General features: G+C 34.0%; 1 protein-coding gene across 3 annotated transcripts; it reads right to left on the bottom strand.

Annotated features, from left to right (window-relative positions):
- Window positions 1–1,868: 1,868 nt before the first annotated feature.
- LOC128181414 (cytochrome P450 26A1-like) lies at window positions 1,869–16,291 on the bottom strand. Of its 3 annotated transcripts, none has more exons than XM_052849813.1 (5): window positions 15,727–15,849; window positions 12,970–13,063; window positions 4,892–5,389; window positions 4,118–4,546; window positions 1,869–2,945 (listed from the first exon to the last, which is right to left on the bottom strand). In XM_052849813.1, exons 3-5 carry the CDS (start codon window positions 5,339–5,341, stop codon window positions 2,595–2,597), a joined length of 1,230 nt encoding a protein of 409 aa, XP_052705773.1. In that variant the 5' UTR covers window positions 5,342–5,389; window positions 12,970–13,063; window positions 15,727–15,849; the 3' UTR covers window positions 1,869–2,594. The 3 variants fall into 3 exon arrangements, with proteins under 3 accessions (XP_052705773.1, XP_052705774.1, XP_052705772.1); XM_052849814.1 differs by having other exon boundaries at window positions 12,983–13,063; XM_052849812.1 differs by lacking the exon at window positions 12,970–13,063 and having other exon boundaries at window positions 15,727–16,291.
- Window positions 16,292–17,894: the final 1,603 nt, after the last annotated feature.

Genomic DNA, 17,894 nt, shown 5'->3' with positions numbered 1-17,894 from the left:
GCAATGCATTATAGAAGCAAAGTTGTTGATCGTAACAATATCGCTTTGTAAAACTCATTGCCACATCCATTGATGATGTAATTAGGGATTTTGGGGACTAAAATCTTAAATCTTTAATGTGTTGTATCTGAAAAAGCAAAACACTTTGTTGAACATTTTAAAGGATATTGAGAATCTTATACATTATCTGAAAGGGAGGGGTTGAGGGGAAATTCTGAAATTTCATTGATTTAAAAAAATGAACGGAAGACCTACTCGTTACTCTTAACGAGATCGTATCTAGTCATATTTATTTTTGATTAGATTATCATACATTAAACTGTAATGTAATTCTGATTCCGTGTTAATGAAAGACTTATTGGTGAAATGGTTATCAACGTATTTTAATTAAATACGGCAAATTTTGGTATCTGTTATGTTTTATAAACATTTCAAGAAAATAAACGTAAACGTTTTATCTTAAAAATGTTTAAAAGGGAAAATTAATAACAAAAGTTTATCAAAAATATATAATGTTAAATATATGGATTATCCTGATTTTTTAATTCATATTTTTAAAGTTTTATCATCTATTTTTATAGAATTGATGTGTAAGTGAATAAAATTCGTGATTATTGTTTTTGAAAGCATTTGATGGATGGTTATTTTCTTTATGTAATGGTCCATTCTATATTATATTTTTATGTTATATCATATATTATATCTATATCATTATTGAATTGTACTCAAATATTCATATACAAACCAAGTTTCAAGAGGGTTCGTAAAATTGGACGACAACTTTGTGCGAACGAAAAATAGGGCCAACTGTGTCAAGGGCGAAGATAATGCATGCATGTTACATAACATTGTTCTTATCAATGACATAATTGATTTCTTATGAAATAAAAGGATGTTGTCTCGCCAGTAAATTAAAAAAAAGAAGACACATATTCTCCTAGGTTCATGTATCTGAAGATGCGAATTCTGCTTTTACATGTACCTAGGTTTTAGGATCTGTTTCCCATACTTGTATATAAAATTCGACGTAGCGCCCGGTTTTTATTATCACAATGGTGCATGTGCATTACATTACAAATGTTGAATAAAAATCACGAATGATGCGAGTAAAAACTTGCATCGAACGTATTATGTATCTTCAATCTCCCGAAACTCGATAGTTCACACAAACGACGATCCACATGTACAGCTGGTTAATTACATAGAAAAGACCTAATACTTACGAAATGGTCACATAGCCGTATAGCTAGCATGTAGCTAGCGTGTGCAAGATGCATAGAACAAAGAAGATAAGTTCGGTCATTATACATTGAGATTGTACTAAACAGTCTGCTGACTCTGTGGTCTCACATCAATGATACACAGGGGTTTGGGTGTTGGATAGTGAAGTTCTTTATCATTTGTTACCGAAGACAAAGATAATTAAAAAGATAACGTGTTTCTGTTATTGGGGTCCCTTAATCTTACTGTACATGTATGTCCAAATAACATCTCAAAAGTAGCGTTAAATTAGACTCCATCAGACGGGAAACGCCAGAGGAAACATGGAGAAGAACTCCGACCACCGAGTTCAAAAAACACTGGAAAGACCTGGGGTGAAATGGAGAGAATCGCTAAAGACTGTGGTCCAGGTCCCAGGTTACAGCCTTAAGCGCCACCAGGTGCGAAGAGGATAAGGAAGTAAGTAAGTGTTTCTGTGTGTATTACAATAAAACCACCCTTTTTTCATCATGTTATAAAATGTATGTAATGTACATTAAAAAGATGACACTCGCCATCTTGGATTTATAGGGGTACTTGGTTCACGCAATGTTTCACATAAACTTTTTTGGTGTGATGAATGTGTAATGATCATGATAAAACGTTTCTGGTACAACATATTATAAGTTTTATTCAAATACAAATAAATTAGTGACACCGGAAATAATATTGCATGACAAACAAATATAAACATTATCCAAATATTTCAAAAATGGTTTTCCGCTCTGTAACATAAATATATACATATATAATACACGAAATAGTGATAGTAGTTCGTCTCGTATGCCTAACGATCGGTAAACACGAAATACCCGTATGTAATATATATCACAGTCACAATTTATCGTCTCCGACGTTCTATACACGACCAGAGACAGTTACCTCATAGAGGCTAATGTAAAAAGAACCACCGGGATTTGATACAAAATTACGATTCTATAATACAGTTATACACCTGTAATATATAGTGTAATAGATAACAGTCACAATAATCTGTTGCCATTTCAGTCATAAACGTAAGAACACATTAAAACTTTCATTGCGCTTCTCATTGTCATCTAAAGACAGTCATCGCCATACAATCATCGAATTTAATTAATTGCTTAAGACGCAATTCTATTGATCGTAAAATTGCACAATTCACTCGGAACATATTAAAAAATTCTTGTTACTCTTTTCCCAGTTGTAAGCCTCGGATCTTCCCCAGAATTTCAACGGTTTATTTGAAACGGTTTCGCAAATCGAACATGATCGTCAACAGTGTCGAACACGGATCCTCTATTTAATGTTATCTGTCTGCTGACCAGGGCTTTCTCTGGTCTCCCCGTCTGACATCAACGTTTACATATCGTCATTGGTAACCTGTCCTCTGCTCTTGGAACGGGAATGTACAAAATTTTAGGATAAGGATTTAGCAACTTCCAGTCACATTTTCGAGCTAGTTCAATCAGAAATATCCTAATTATAAGTTTCGCATACTCTTTCCCGACACAAAACCTGACCCCCGCGCCAAACGGTGTGTAATTCATGCGGTCTATGCTACAGTCCCCCTCTTGTTTCTCTAGGTTAGGAAGGGAATCCCAGCGTGAGGGGTCGAAGGCATCGGGGTCCTTGTATACAGGGGAGGACATGTGCGTGTCCCGGAATCCTACGGCCACTGTCCATCCTTTTGGAATCCGATAATCCTGAAAAAATAATGTGATTCAATAATTGATTAAGCGTTGTTTTACTTCCTCTTTAGCAGTCTTTCATTCATTTCTAGAAGTGAACAGATGTGGGCAAAGAACTTCACTAGGACCTTTACAGTATGCTCTAGAACGATGGACAATCGTTTAGTGCCCGCTATAAAGTAAATGAACAGTTTAAAGACGTTGTTTTTTCAAAGAAACAAAGAATTCAGCCCCAATTATCATTAATTTATTTATTTTATCAACCGTTTGTTTAATGAAATTCGAAATAGGTAGGCTAATGTACATGTATCACCGTATAAGGTCAGGATTTACATGTAGGTATGTATTACTCGCTTTCAGTTTTTGTATCAGAATGAACCTTATCAAAATTTTGACAATGAGGTACGGTTTCCTTGTACGATAATTCATATGCAAATAACCTTACTAAAATCGGAAAAAGATCAAGGTTAGTTTAATTCCAATTAATTGAATATAGTAGCATCTTAACTGTTTTTATTTGCCCTAGAAGTTACACAATTACTGTGAATATCGACCCCCCCCCCCCCAGTTTGTGCAGAATCATAGAACGCAACGGGTATGGAGGGCGTTACTAAGGAAATCCATTTATTCTCGCCGATTTTTGTCCATGCCATGATTTTTACATGACAGCAGCCACGCTTTTGAAATTTCCAAACATATTTAGACATTCTATTTTTAGACAAACATAACATGAAGCTAAAGTGTTCTATACAACCCATTTTATCTACTAGTATCTAAAAGACCCCGTTCTAAAATCTTTTCCGGACTTTCGAGGCATGAGCGAACGAACGCAAGTCCTCGTCACAACTTAAGGTTGCTTGAGAAGGTCTAAAACCGATCCATCAAACCGTCCTCAAACTTAAATATGATTTAAAGCATCGTACTGTTCTTAATTTGAAGGTTAAATAAACCCATCAACCATATCTAGGAGGCGTTCGAGTAAAAATTGTGGTCTGCCAGATACAACAGCAAAACGTCTAACTGTATAACTGTAGACAAACCCTCCACCACCATTGCCATACTGCATATATTGGCCAACTATCAGTACTCTGTCTCTTCCTGTATAAAACATTCTCGATTGATCTTTTAACATTAGCTACCACAATCATTTTAATAAATAAGAAAGATTATATTGTAATTAAATTTACCCCAACTTCAAATGTCCGTAATGCCTTGCGATACCCAGCTCCAACTGGTGACGCCACCCGTAGCACCTCTCGTACGACAGAGTACAAATACTTCAGTTTACCAATTTTATTCAGTGACAAGTCCAACTCTTCATCCGGGCAATCCAAAAGACCCTCCACATCCAATTCCTCGCGCACGCGCTGTAAGACTTCCGGCTGCCTGCCTAGGAACATGAGGATGCTGGCCATACTACTGGCGCTCGTGTCGTGTCCGGTGAAGAAAAGTTCCTGCACGGCGTCCACCAGCTCGCGCCTCTCGTACTGTCCGGAGTCCTGCTGATCTAGGATGTGGTGGATGGTGCTCCTAAAGGCCTGCTCACTCCCCTCCTTATTTATCTTGTCGATACACTTTGATATCTCCGCGTGTATGGTTTCTCTTGCTTTCATTGCCTAAATTAGACAAATAAGAGTAAAGCATTTTTCAGCATAGTCCAATTTAGACAGGTAAATGTCATCTATACGGGAAAAAATACTCTAGGCTCTTTTTGCAGTTTAGGGATTTGTAACGCTTTGCAAAGTGTAGCCCGGATTAAACTATTCACATATTGTATTTTGAAAATGCCTTTAATAATAAAGTACCGCTTCTAACAATCACACCATGAAAGTCGCACATCCATTTTATTAAACTGTCCATTTAGTGTTACTTTTCTGCTAAAAGCTGCGTGTACTACAAAATACATGTACTAACTACTAAGCAAACAAGTTGTATGTTATTGCAGTACCAATGCAACTTACTTTCCACAGGCCCAGCCCTGGAATTAACAGGGGAAGCGAGAACATATTATGTATCATTGTTTCAAACGTAGTGGAGAGAAAGGAGACATATTCCTGATCAAAGTCCGACCCCATTAATATTTTTCCCGCTAGAGCAAACGCCAGTTCTTTGCACTCATTGTAGCCAGATATCTCTTTCGTCGACAGCCATTTATCAATATAGGTACGTGTAATGTCCAGTATGGACGGTATGTAATTCTCCATAGCTTCATGGGTGAAAGCTTTGATGATAAGTTTCTTTCTGAACGCATGCGTGTTGCCTTCCGCCATTGCTAGCGATCCCTCGCCGAGCACCTTTTTCACCGACGACGGCCAGTTCGTGCTAACCAGGGTATTCTCCCCTGTCAGAATCACGCGCAGGTTCTGTGCGCCGGATACCCTTATGGTGGGCCTCCCTAATGTGTGTGTCATGTACACATCGCCATACTTCTTGCGCCTCTCTGTGTAGAAGTCTGCATTCTGAAAAAAAAGATTTAAAGATTTTAAAAATGTTATTAATAGTATTCAGTCGCACATGGATCACATTGCTCATCCCGAGGAACAGATGTTACACAGTAGGCCTAACGTAATTATATGTGAAGTTTATTTCATACATGCATGAAAATACTTTCAACTCCTGTTACACTTTGTCCTAAATAATCAATTCCATGTCTTTTTTTTGGTAAATGTGGACATTGAGACCTATCTTCACAAACAGGTTGGAACATTTGATCTTTTCCATTTTAATTGCCTATTTCCTTTGTATTGTTTATTTTCATTTGTATTTTATACATTTTTTATAGTTAAGTAGTTTTCATTTGTTTCATACGAAAGCCCATTGAGCTCATTTTCGTAAGTTAAAAAAAATTCAAGAATAAACGCGAAACTTTCGCGATATAAAGCGAAACTTTCGTGAAAAAACGCGAATCTTTCGCAAATAAACGCGTTACTTTCGCAAATAAACGTGTAACTTTCGCGAATAAACGCGAAACTTTCGCGAACAAACGCGAATCTTTCATTTAAATATTGACATTTTATACAATAACCTTTATGAAAAACGATGACTGAAATAAACATAGTTTAGTTTTAAATGAAACATTTTTTTTATATATAGATATGAATAAATCTAATAATTTTCATACAAGTTAATATAAATTAAACGTGGGAAATCTTAAATCTTTGTGCTAATTTTCAAACGACATGATGCACTGCGCTTTACATATTCTCATCAGCGCTGTATTACAGAAAATGAGGCATTAATATTTGCATTATAACAATTTCATTTCGAATTAAAAGTTTCATTAAAAATTATTGTAAGATTGAAAGGATATCATTGTTCAAAACGCTATAAATGTTATATCGCCGCGACAAAATTAACGTCTAGTATGACGGCTTTACATCAAAAAATAAGTCAAGCTGTGAATTGAAATAAGTTTAATCTATACATTATTTAAACTATTGTTCAAAAGATAACATAAAATCATCCTCTACATTAATCACACATGTCGTTTGACAATCAGTACTAAGATTTTAAAGATTTCCCAAGTTTTAATTTATTGTAATTGTATATAAAAAAGACAATTATAATACAATGCTTGTTCGAATACAGGGTCGGCAAACAAATGAAAAATGATGTTCTACCTCCATATCTACTTGGAACATCTAACAGTTATATGAAGTTTTATCAGATTAATTCATATCTACTTATAAAAATAATTTTGTTTTCAAATATCAATGTAAAACGGATAATATAATATTACTGAATAATAAGTATCTATTTAAAGATAAAATGTATTTGTTTTCAGTCATTGTACTTCATAAGAGATCTTGTATGAATTGAAAGTATTTATAGAGAAGTTTCGCGTTTATTCGCGAAAATTACGCGTTAATTTGCGAAAAATACGCGTTATATAGCGAAAGCTACGCGTTCATTCGCGAAATTATCGCGTTTATTCGGGAAACTTACGCGTATAATCGCGAAAGTTAAGCGTCATATTGTAAAGGTTTCGCGTTTATTCGCGAAAGTTACGTGTATATTCGCGATTTTTTTTTACCTACGAAAATGAGCTCAATGGGCTTTCGAAGTATTGCCTATTTTCAATATATTATTAATTCACTGTATTTGCATTGCATTTTAGGACTGCTTATTAGGTTTGCTTCAAAAGATTTAACTGGTTTAATATTGCCATACATCATGTTTATATGAAATCGTAATTGTTTTATGTCATTTCTATTCCATTCTATTCTATTCTATAAATAGAAGTGGGTAATGCGCAAGATGATCTGGATTGGGATATTGGATCCCCGTAATAACTGCATGCTGTAGGAAATCAAATATTCGCGAAACGTACACAAAAAGACAGTAGTAGCAGCGTGGATGGTAACTGAAGTAATCCAAAAATAAGCTACCTATATAATGTGGGTAGTAAAGCAGGCAACGTAATCACAGGATTGACACAAAAAAATTGAACGATGTAAGTTATTTTAGTCGACAAAGATTAACACAATGGAAAAAAATTTCAGTCTTATTATAGTTGTAAAAATTGCATGTATAGCATACGTTAAAATCTTATCGCGGGAAAGTTTGCACATTTTTTCTCTAAGCAAAACACTACTGGCACTGTGCCGGTAAAGTAAGTCGCATTTATTAGTTTGAATACAAAAGAATTGATTAGAAGTACAAAAAAAAAAGCTTTGAAAAGTCTCAACAATCGTTATGCAATATTTTGCAAAGATTACGTAACTATAGAAAATACCAGTGTTGTAGCCTTGAAAAAAGTTATGTAAGAAAGGTTTTATAATCAAGACAGGCTTCCTGCTGAAACACAGCTGATCCTTGAGTATCCTTTCATGCAATGATATGTCCCCAAAGACTGAAACATGACAAGACCCTTTTTGTATCAGGTTTTAAAAATCGACTACTTGGCCCAAAAAAACATCTTGGTCCCTAATTATCATTTCTTTTAACATTTTATATTCCAATGAGTGTTGTTGTCCAAGATCCATGGAAGCGGATTATACTATGTCAGCATGAATTCTTTCACACACACACACCCCCCCCCCCCCCGAAATTAAGTTCATTTTGTGCAACCTTCGCATATTTATTAGGTTTCATTGGTATACATGTATATTTAAATCTACCGAGTTTGATTCCCTCTATTACATGCGGAAATTCATAGATAATTCATAGCTCTAGATCTATAGAAACAGCCAGACTGAAATATTTACATTCACTTTCTTTTCCCCTACCAAATTGCATTGATTGATTTGAGTGATATTTATGCAGAACACAAAAGACCCATTCGCAAAATCTGGTGCTTATGAATACATTCACTATTTCTCAGAGAACACGACTGACTCTCCTCGCGACTTCAAACCAGATTACGACCTGATATTATACTTCCACTGATTAATATTTCATTGTTGTGAATATTTTCTAACAGTTAAATACTTCAGTTGATTATTGTTTTAGTATACCAAAAGTAATTTCATCAGATTACAGAATGAAAAGTAAAATTGTTTTACAATGATTTAAAACTCTGTGGACTATTTTTGTCAGCATAATTCGACTGTTCCAGTGGCTCTTCCGTTAATTGCGCGTTACTTGTTGAATAAGGCAGAATTTTTTAAAAATAATTAAGCATTGAATCATTATTTTTTTAAACACGTGGTCTCATAACTGCAACGGTGTGTACAAACAAATTTTCATAACGCGCTAGGCGTTATTAAATTTGTAGGCACACACCGTTGCAGTTATGAGACCACATCTTTCAAAAAATAATGATTCAATGCTTTAATATACACGCACCGTTTATCGATAGGTCGTAACCTACAGCGACCTAAGAAAAATCACAGACTGCACGAAATAATCATGATGGTGTCAGACTCAAATTCCAATAGGAGACAATTTTGCTGTTTCTTTTAGCAAACACTAGACTTTGACCCGTGCGTGCACAGGTTGACATTGCATATCGGACATTTACGAAATAGGTACATCGACACACCTTATTATCTACATTTAGGTCGTAACAAAGCTATAAGCCTACAATAATGCTATTAATTTCACTACACATTTCTTAGTTTGAATAATCTAACTGTGTCTCGGGAAAGGCCCTCACCCGACCTCACCACAGTTAGAATGCCTCCCTTATACCCGTAATGTAGCAGAAAATTGCAGAATCGCTCTGGAACGATTTTTGAGAAAGTTAATGAAGTTGCCTTGAAAATAACAGTCAAATTCATCCCAACAAACCTTTTTGAGATTGCAAATACCTTTCAACTAAAAAATTTAATCCAGAGAATGGAAGAATTCAACACCTTTTCACCAACGTACACGTATTTTCTTTGTAAAACTGGGTCCGTAGGACATCATTAATTTTTACGATAAAACATATTCTATCTTCACTCTCCTAACAAATATAATGTAACTTTTTTTGCATGTAATCAAATATTTTTGTCATCACGAAGACAAATGTAAGTACTTAGTTGAAATGTATATTTGTTATTTTATACTTTCTCTCATAAGAAATCATTAATATATATGAACAGAATATATAGCAAAAGTCAAATGAAAATTTACCCGTATTTGTATTATCATTTCTGAGTTTATTCATGCAGATCTGATATTGTGGAAACATAAACTAAAGATCCCGTTAGGGTGAATGTATTCCACAAGCGCAAGATTGTAAAATCCAAAAAATCCAGGTGATTTCCGGGATTTTTTGAGGAATTTTCGTTGATTATTAATTGGCGAAGCTTAACTGAGAAAAAATAAAAACAAATTGGTAATCTTCAAGTATCAATGATGTTTAAAATATATAAAACGAAAGACAGTATACTTCCGATTTCTCGGTATTAAAGGCCGAAAATTCGAGTCTATTATTTACATATAGTAGTATAGATACTGATGTACATTAACAGTAATTTTTTTTTTACAATCAATTCATTAATTTGCTAAAGGGAAGATGTTATCATATAAACAATAAAATGCTTTGTTTGATTATTCATGCGGTTTATGAAGTTATGAAGTTTATGAAGTTTATGAAGAAGGAAAAAAAAATGACACAACCAGCGTTAGCCTGTTTTGTATTTTTCTGCAATGTCGCCACCTTCCTACACCGCATAAATCACCAGAGAACGCATTTCATTGCTTAAATATAAACTTCTATTACACAATAAATGATCACACGGGGGGGATTTAAGACAAATGCAGAATCAATATTCAAAATGTGTAAAGCTGCTACCGTTTAGAGACTAGACAGGAAAGAAAATGTCAAACCACAGTGAAGCAGACGTGTTACAAATACATGCATTCGAATCAGTGCACGCTCCCTTATCTTAAGGCGGCTGGATGTCTTTTAACATGTAGAATGGCGTAACTCACTTGTATTCTGTTAGATTATATATTCATTGAATTTTCACATCATAATTCATTTAAAGTAATTAAACTTTTCTTCGATTAAAGACAGAAAAAAACTGTAGGATGAACCCGACATCCTAGCATCCGTAATATTAATTCTATGTTATATATAGGGGCCTGGCCAAGCATAGTCAAGCATAGTTTATATATTGTATACATGGATACCAGGCTTTGGGTGATGCTAAATGTAATGGTAATGCATTAGATGTTTTCTATGTCATACTAGTAATGTGTAATATCACCATTTTAGCATTAGGCCCATAAAAATCAAAATACTGAAGTACTGAAAACCGGGCTCTTTTGGTGTGTCTTTATGCATATTGTGTAGTCAAGACTGAAAAAATCGCGCTCTCTCTCTCTCTCTCTCTCTCTCTCTCTCTCTCTCTCTCTCTCTCTCTCTCTCTTTCTCTCATATGCTTTTGATGTCGACAAAGCGTCAGAGAGCGACCAGATTTTGTAAGTGGCTATAAACAAAAAAATGTCTGTCTAGTACAAAAAAGTTCAACAGTTGCTGCCTTCAATTTTGCAACAAGCATTTTTATTTAAGGAGGCTGGGGGGTCCAAAAAAATTTCTCCAAAATTCACCAAATTTGCAGAAATGTTTCATATAATCTTAATTTACATTTTAATATGGAAGACCACATCACAATCATCGTTAATTTTATCATTTATGGATCTGAAGAAATGGCACGTAATGTAAAAAAAAATATATGAAAAATATTTGAAATATAAATAAAGGCAAAAAACATACCAATAACATCACAAAAAATTTTCACAATAAGAAAAACTTAACATTTTTTGTTATAAAGAAAAATATCACAATTTTACCAAAAATATGTATGTCATACAAATGCAAATATGTAAAACAAAAAAAAAGTAGCCACAAGATTATTTCCAAATTTTAACATAATAATTATCAATACATGTGTAATAAAGATTGAGCATTTAAAAAAAAATCGATGGTGAAATTTAAAAAAAATTAAAATAAAAGGTAAATATAAGAACAAAATATTTGAAGTTTTACAAGTTACCTACCTTTGAAAAGTTTGAAAATGCTGAAAAACAGCTGAAATAATTTTTTTGCATCTTGTAAACCTTGGTTCACCATCAATTTACTCTTTAAATAATGCTTCAATACCATCATATCAATTTCTTTCAAAAGACAATTTCAGTACATTGTTTGAGCTATAGAACATTAAAGTGAAAATCTTTTTTGTTTAGAGATAAAAACGCTTTAAAATGGCAGCCACCCCCCAGCCTCGTTAATCCCCATTTCTTTAACGCGCAGCAAAGTAGTTCATGGAAATTCATGCTCATTGTGTGTGTCCAAAATGAATAGTCTTGTTTTTAAAACACATCATTAATAAGAAAACTAAAAAAGACAGACAATTCTCTCGAAATTAAAAAAAAAAGAAATAAAATACCAACACTTTTGACAAAACGTGGCTCTTTTTGTAACTATGTGGTATAGCGGAGGCTTTTACTTCGATGCTGTTTGGTTTTTTGTTTACTTTTGAAGTTGTGCTATTTATAGTAACATTGACGATTTGCCTGCCTACAGCCAGGACTCTGCTTTCAGCAGAGCCCGGCTAAAAATTGTGTGTTTAGGGTAACACTGATAAAAAAAAATAGGTTAGGTAGGTAGGTTTTTTTTTTTTAAATTTATTATATTTTTTTCCTGCATGAATCCTGAGAATGTTTGTTTGTGTCATATTTAAAAATGGGTTTTTAATAGAAATAATATAAAAATCACAATCGGATAAAAACAGACATCTAAAAATGGTAGGATCGGGGCATTTTTGTAGGTTAGGTCGGGTAAAACACACAACTTTTTTTAGGCCTCATAAGTAATGGTTATGATAAACATTATTTTCGATAGTGTAATGCTGGCGTTACAGAACATTGCAAATACAAATACAAATATTTTATTGGCACAAACACAATTACAATAATTGGCAAAGGCCCAATGAATATATAAGAACATCATTGTATGTTTATAATAGTTGCATGTACAGTATATATATTTTTACTCATCTATATAGATCAGTTTAACATTTCCTTAGACTAATTGACATCTGTGTTCAAAGCAGTCATTAATGAGTTTAACAGTAATATTTAAAATAGTATGTATTTCACTATTTAAACATACATGTAAAATGTATCTTTCTTTGTCCAAGTTATTGGCAATATTTATTTTACTTATCTTATAACAATTACTAAAATAGCTGTTCCTTAGATGAGAATAGGCTTTACATTGAAAAAGAAAATGAGTTTCATCTTCAATTGCACCAGTTTTACAAGCATTACAATATCTTTCATTCCTAATTGTGGCATTATATCTACCACTTTCTATTGCAAGTTTATGTGCACTTAATCTTATTCTACTAATAGAGGATCTCTCAGATCTTTTCCTGAGTATATCAACATAAGGACTTTGCATTATTGCATGTACTTTGCATTATTATGCTTATTTATACAAATTCATTTTTACTCGATTAAAATTATTTTAGAGAAGAAAGAAATAATTCTTGAGATAACAGTATTTCAGCTGTATTGAAAAAATTATTTAAATCCATTCTTAAACTTGTTAATATCACTTACTAACTGTAACAACACAATTGAATAAAATAAAACAACGAACATTTTTATCCTACTTTAGCTAAGATTTCCAAACAGTATCACAGTCCCAGTATCACAGTCCCAGCTCTCTCCAGTTGAACGCTTATTTGGAATAGCTTGAAAAATTAAAAAAAAAACCGACAGCAAGATCCAGTTTAAGGATGAAACGTTTGAAACTTTGATGATCATGAAGTGCAACAGCAATCTTTCATAAGTTATTAAATTAGAACCTGATAGTGAACTAAACCTGTAGACGTGTTAAAGTGTGTTTCTCATACTGTATTGAATATTTGCAAAAGCTCTTTATTTAGCTTTACTTTTTTAAACCCATTATATACTTTTCACAAAGAAATGGTAATGCATTAGTTTACAATGTAATTCGCCGAAAGCCTGAATTGGATACCCCCAAAAAATACCAAAATAAAAATAAATAAATAAATAAATAAAACAAAATACGTTTACTTTATGATGGGCAAGGGTAAATACCACCGGGGTATTTGTAATCCAGGGGTCACTGACTTGGACACAGTTAAATGTTGTACAAAGGATAAAGGGAAGGACTTATCGAGGAGTGACCCCTTGTTTATATTTTAAGGACGTCTTGTGTGACCACGGAATGACTTCTTTCACCGTCACTAGTTCCTGTGGAGCGGATCAGGTTATAGAAAGCGTTCATAGTGATATCTAAAATTAATTGTTTTTGATCCAAGAGAGTACTGGTATTGGACTAGTTACCGGCTAAAGTTCTTTCAGATACAATTTGACTTCAAAATGAGATTGTTTCTGGCACAATTTGAATGGTCTCCCTTTTATATCTTAATATTCTAACCAGTGAAGCACGTTTTCTAATGCCTTAAGAACAGCCATAGTTCGTAGTACATGTATTGTACTGAAGCACTGCACCAATTATCTGCTGTACGTGAAATAAACGTAAAATATTATATTTATTCCTTTTTTCATTGATGTTCTCAGTAAAAATAAAAAAATAATTTAGTCTTTTATCACGTATCTTCAAATGTTATCAGGAAAATTTACATTTCTTTGTTGTGTTCTTGACAGATATCCGAAAAAAATACGGATATGCAAAATGCCAAAACGGTTTGTTTAGCCGATCGTATAGCCGATAACTGGTACAGTATCAGTACTTTGTGTATATATACATAATGCATGCAATGCAAGTCCTGTTTCCCTTAATAAATTCTTACGACGTCAAGAAACTCCGATATGTTCCAAGTAGATAATCAAATATAATATGGGACATATGATATACATGTATCATACTTTTAAAAATAATATGAAAAAACTAGTTCATGTGCTGAAGACTTATCAAAATGAAGAAAATAAATTCTATTTTAAATATAAATTAAATTTCTACAACGATCAAGCAATATCCAGCCAGAGGAGTCTGCAATTTTCATGTTGAAAATTATTTTTTTTAGGAAAATCTTATTTTCTACTAAAATGACGAAAAATATCATGGTTTTTAAATTTCTGTTTGCCATATTTTTGTGGGAAAAGCCGTTGAGAACCCTTAATTGAAGCAAAATTGAATTATTGTCGTCCTGTACAAAAATTGATCTGCTATACATGTATATTCCTTATATTCCTGAGAAGAGAAATCCTTCTTCTGACAAAAAATAATGTTTTTTAAAGTCTTATCTATCATAAAAGTTTAAGCTGTATGCAGACTTATCATACCAGCAGGTTTTTGTAGCAAAATAAAATTCTAAGTAATACAGCTCATATTGCTTTAAAATTGCCTACGGACTATTTTAACAACCACCAAATGTCACGTTGTAAAAACGTTTGGACTTTAATATGAAAATTAAAAATTTTTATTACAAATTTTGCTATTTCAAGCAATCTGTTGAAGCTTCCCAAACTCCCCTGTGTCCGTATCCCGGCCACATTTGAATCTGACAAGCCTTGAAAACCATTGTCAGCCTCCGCTTCGCGTCGGCTGACAATGGTTTTCTCGGGGTATCAATTTCAACTGTTACCCTCCCAAACAGGCGCTATTTATATAATATATTTAGGAAATGAATTCAATATTTGTTTCTTTTATACGATACAAAATGGTTTGGGGCAGTTTACGCTTTATAAACCGCGAAGAGGTTTATAAAAAAGCGTAAACTGTTTTATATCGTATAAAACTAATAAATATTGAATTCATTGCTTATAATTTATTTTTTTACTCTTCATTATTGATAAAAACGGTCATTTGACCTTTAAAATGACGTAAAATTGTACAAAATTGAAACGTAACGTCAGGCGTATTGATACGTTTTTGACGTTAGTCTTTCTATGACGTAGGCAACATTCTTTATACGACATAAAATAATTTTTTAGCCAATCAGAAAGCGCGTTACAACCAGAATTAAATTATTCAGGTTTTTAATTGCGATAGGTCATAATGACAACGCCTATGGCAGATTTTCGTTACTCGCCCTCGAACCCCCCCCCCCCCAAAAAAAACCCCAAAAAATAAAAACCAAAACCCACACATACACAAAATATAAGCAGAATATTTTTTTAAAACCCATCCTACCCCTGCTATCGAACGCAGTGTCCGTATTCTAGAACCGTCTTTCATTTAATCATAGTAAGCCAATGCAGGGGTATATAATTACGCTTTGTCCATGGGCAAGTGGCCTATAACCTATTCTCTTTTGAGAAGTAGACGGTCTAAACATCCGGATGTAGGCTATGCCTGTCCACATCTCAAAAGAGAATAGTTTATACCCCTGCAGTGTCTCTTAATGTCTCTTATCAATCTTACCTTCCGTACAAATTCGACTGTTTCCCCAATAATTGGATATCCCAATGTGCCCGGGGGTAAAGGCTTAGTGGTGCCTTCTGAATCACAGCCATACGTGATGTAAATATACCACAAAGACTTGATGAGCCACGGTAAAAACCAGTATAGTACAACACTGACAAGCAGCGCCTGCACATACACATTGTATAACATTCTGTCAAAATCCAACACGTGCTCGCTCATCGCGGTGAAGGTAAACTACTAACTAAAGATCGACTCAATATAAACATTTAAGTACGACTTCTTTTTTGCCGGGTTCATCTTAAATAGAGCCATGTCGTTCTATTTTCGGGAGACCGATATAAAGTCACATTCCATTCGACCCTACGTTATTTTTAAACGATCCATATATCGACTACACGTTTGTTTTTCACACAGTGACCTAATAACCTCTCAATGGCACTAGTATATATGTGCATAAACTTGATAAACATGTATTATAAGTCCATGCGAACAGAGAGTTCACCTGGACTTTGCTGGGGATAATCCCCTCCGTCAACAAACACACCTTTCTTCTAAATCACCGGAACTTCTATTACTCATAGGACATGATTATCGTGTACCCTTTCAGGAATTTTTTGTTGTCAGTCAACACAGAATTATATAATACACGCCGTTCAGCATTGTGCATGTAATCATATCTGAAACCATGGCCATTCTGGTGTCTTTGATCTTACTATTAGCCCCCTCCCCCCCCCCCCCCCCCCAAAAAAAAAAATAAAAATTCCCGAACAAACAAAGTATATGCATCACTTAATGAATTCATTCAATTTATTTTGTGAATCTAATTTTATAATCACAATAAATCTTGCTTTTTAAATTGTAACTAACGAATGGATTTATATTTAATGAATAAAAATCTGAAGCTGAAGATAAAAAATGTTTGGACAAATAATATTGTTTAGAAGTTGTACAGATCTAAACGGTAGATGTTAAATTGAATTTTGTGGGTCTATATGATGCGGAGAGGGAGGCACCTGACAAGAAATGAGTGGTCACGAGTTCCATATCGTCCTATTATCGGTCGCAAATCAATACTCTCAATATTTTGATTTCGTAAATAGTTGTCAGCCTCAAAAATCTGCATCTTCTTGATTAAAAGAAATGAGCTTTGCTATGATATTATATAAACGCAAATTTGTTTTTATTCAGTCAACATACGATTGTGGACTTTTGCTCCCATGAAGCAATGCCCCGGCTAGATGAGTTTCACTAATCTTAAAAGATCGTGGGCGTAATTGGTATGAATCAGGTAGGAAACTTGACGCATGCAAAATGACAATTTCATCGTAGCTGTAAGTCATGATTTTTTTTACACAGAGTTCCTGAGACATTATGTCAACTTATTAGTGTTTGAAACTGTATAATGGCAATCGAATCAAAGGAGTACGATGTGATCACGACATAAATGTTTCTGATGACTAGCCGGGTCAACGACCGGTCATGACCGCCAGACATATTATGTAATGGGTTCAAGGTCTTGCCTGCTTTATCATTAGTATTATATAAATGCAGGTCCAAAAGTTTCATATGAAACCATATTAACCCAGAAAGCTTAACCATTTGTGTTATTTCACTATGAAACTAGTGAGAGTCATCCTTTTTGGTCTTGAGCGGTTCAGAGGGGTCGGGGTGGTCCGAAGCCTCCCCCGGATATTACCGGAAATATGTCTCGGAACCCTTTCACCCCCTGCCAAACTTAAACATTCACGAAGGGGATTAAAAAAGAGCGTAAATTGCTCCAACCCAGGTTATACGAGTATAACTTAGGTACACATTGATACTCGTGCTATGATTATTGTGACGTCATGAAAAAGTTCATGCAGATTGTGAGAATTTAACGTGCTCGCTATTCTATAGGGTCTAATATATAAGGAAACATATTTGCAAATGTAAATATTTAAAGTTAAACAAATAAATAAAACTTAAAGGGACCTAGACACGATTTCCGATGATTTATTTCTGATTTCTCTGTATAAAATAGTTTACTTTAGTATTTTGAATGATTCATCAAAATTTGAATGTTAGAAGTCGTGTTACAAGCGAAATACAGAGAAAAGAAGTCGTTGTTATGTAAACAAAGCTTGAGTCTTATATTTGGTTAATATAGTGTGAAGTAAAGAAATTGC

Source organism: Crassostrea angulata, chromosome 4 (genome assembly GCF_025612915.1).
Source record: "Crassostrea angulata isolate pt1a10 chromosome 4, ASM2561291v2, whole genome shotgun sequence".
Lineage (NCBI taxonomy): Eukaryota > Metazoa > Mollusca > Bivalvia > Ostreida > Ostreidae > Magallana > Magallana angulata.
This window is presented reverse-complemented; position numbering and strand designations above follow the sequence as displayed.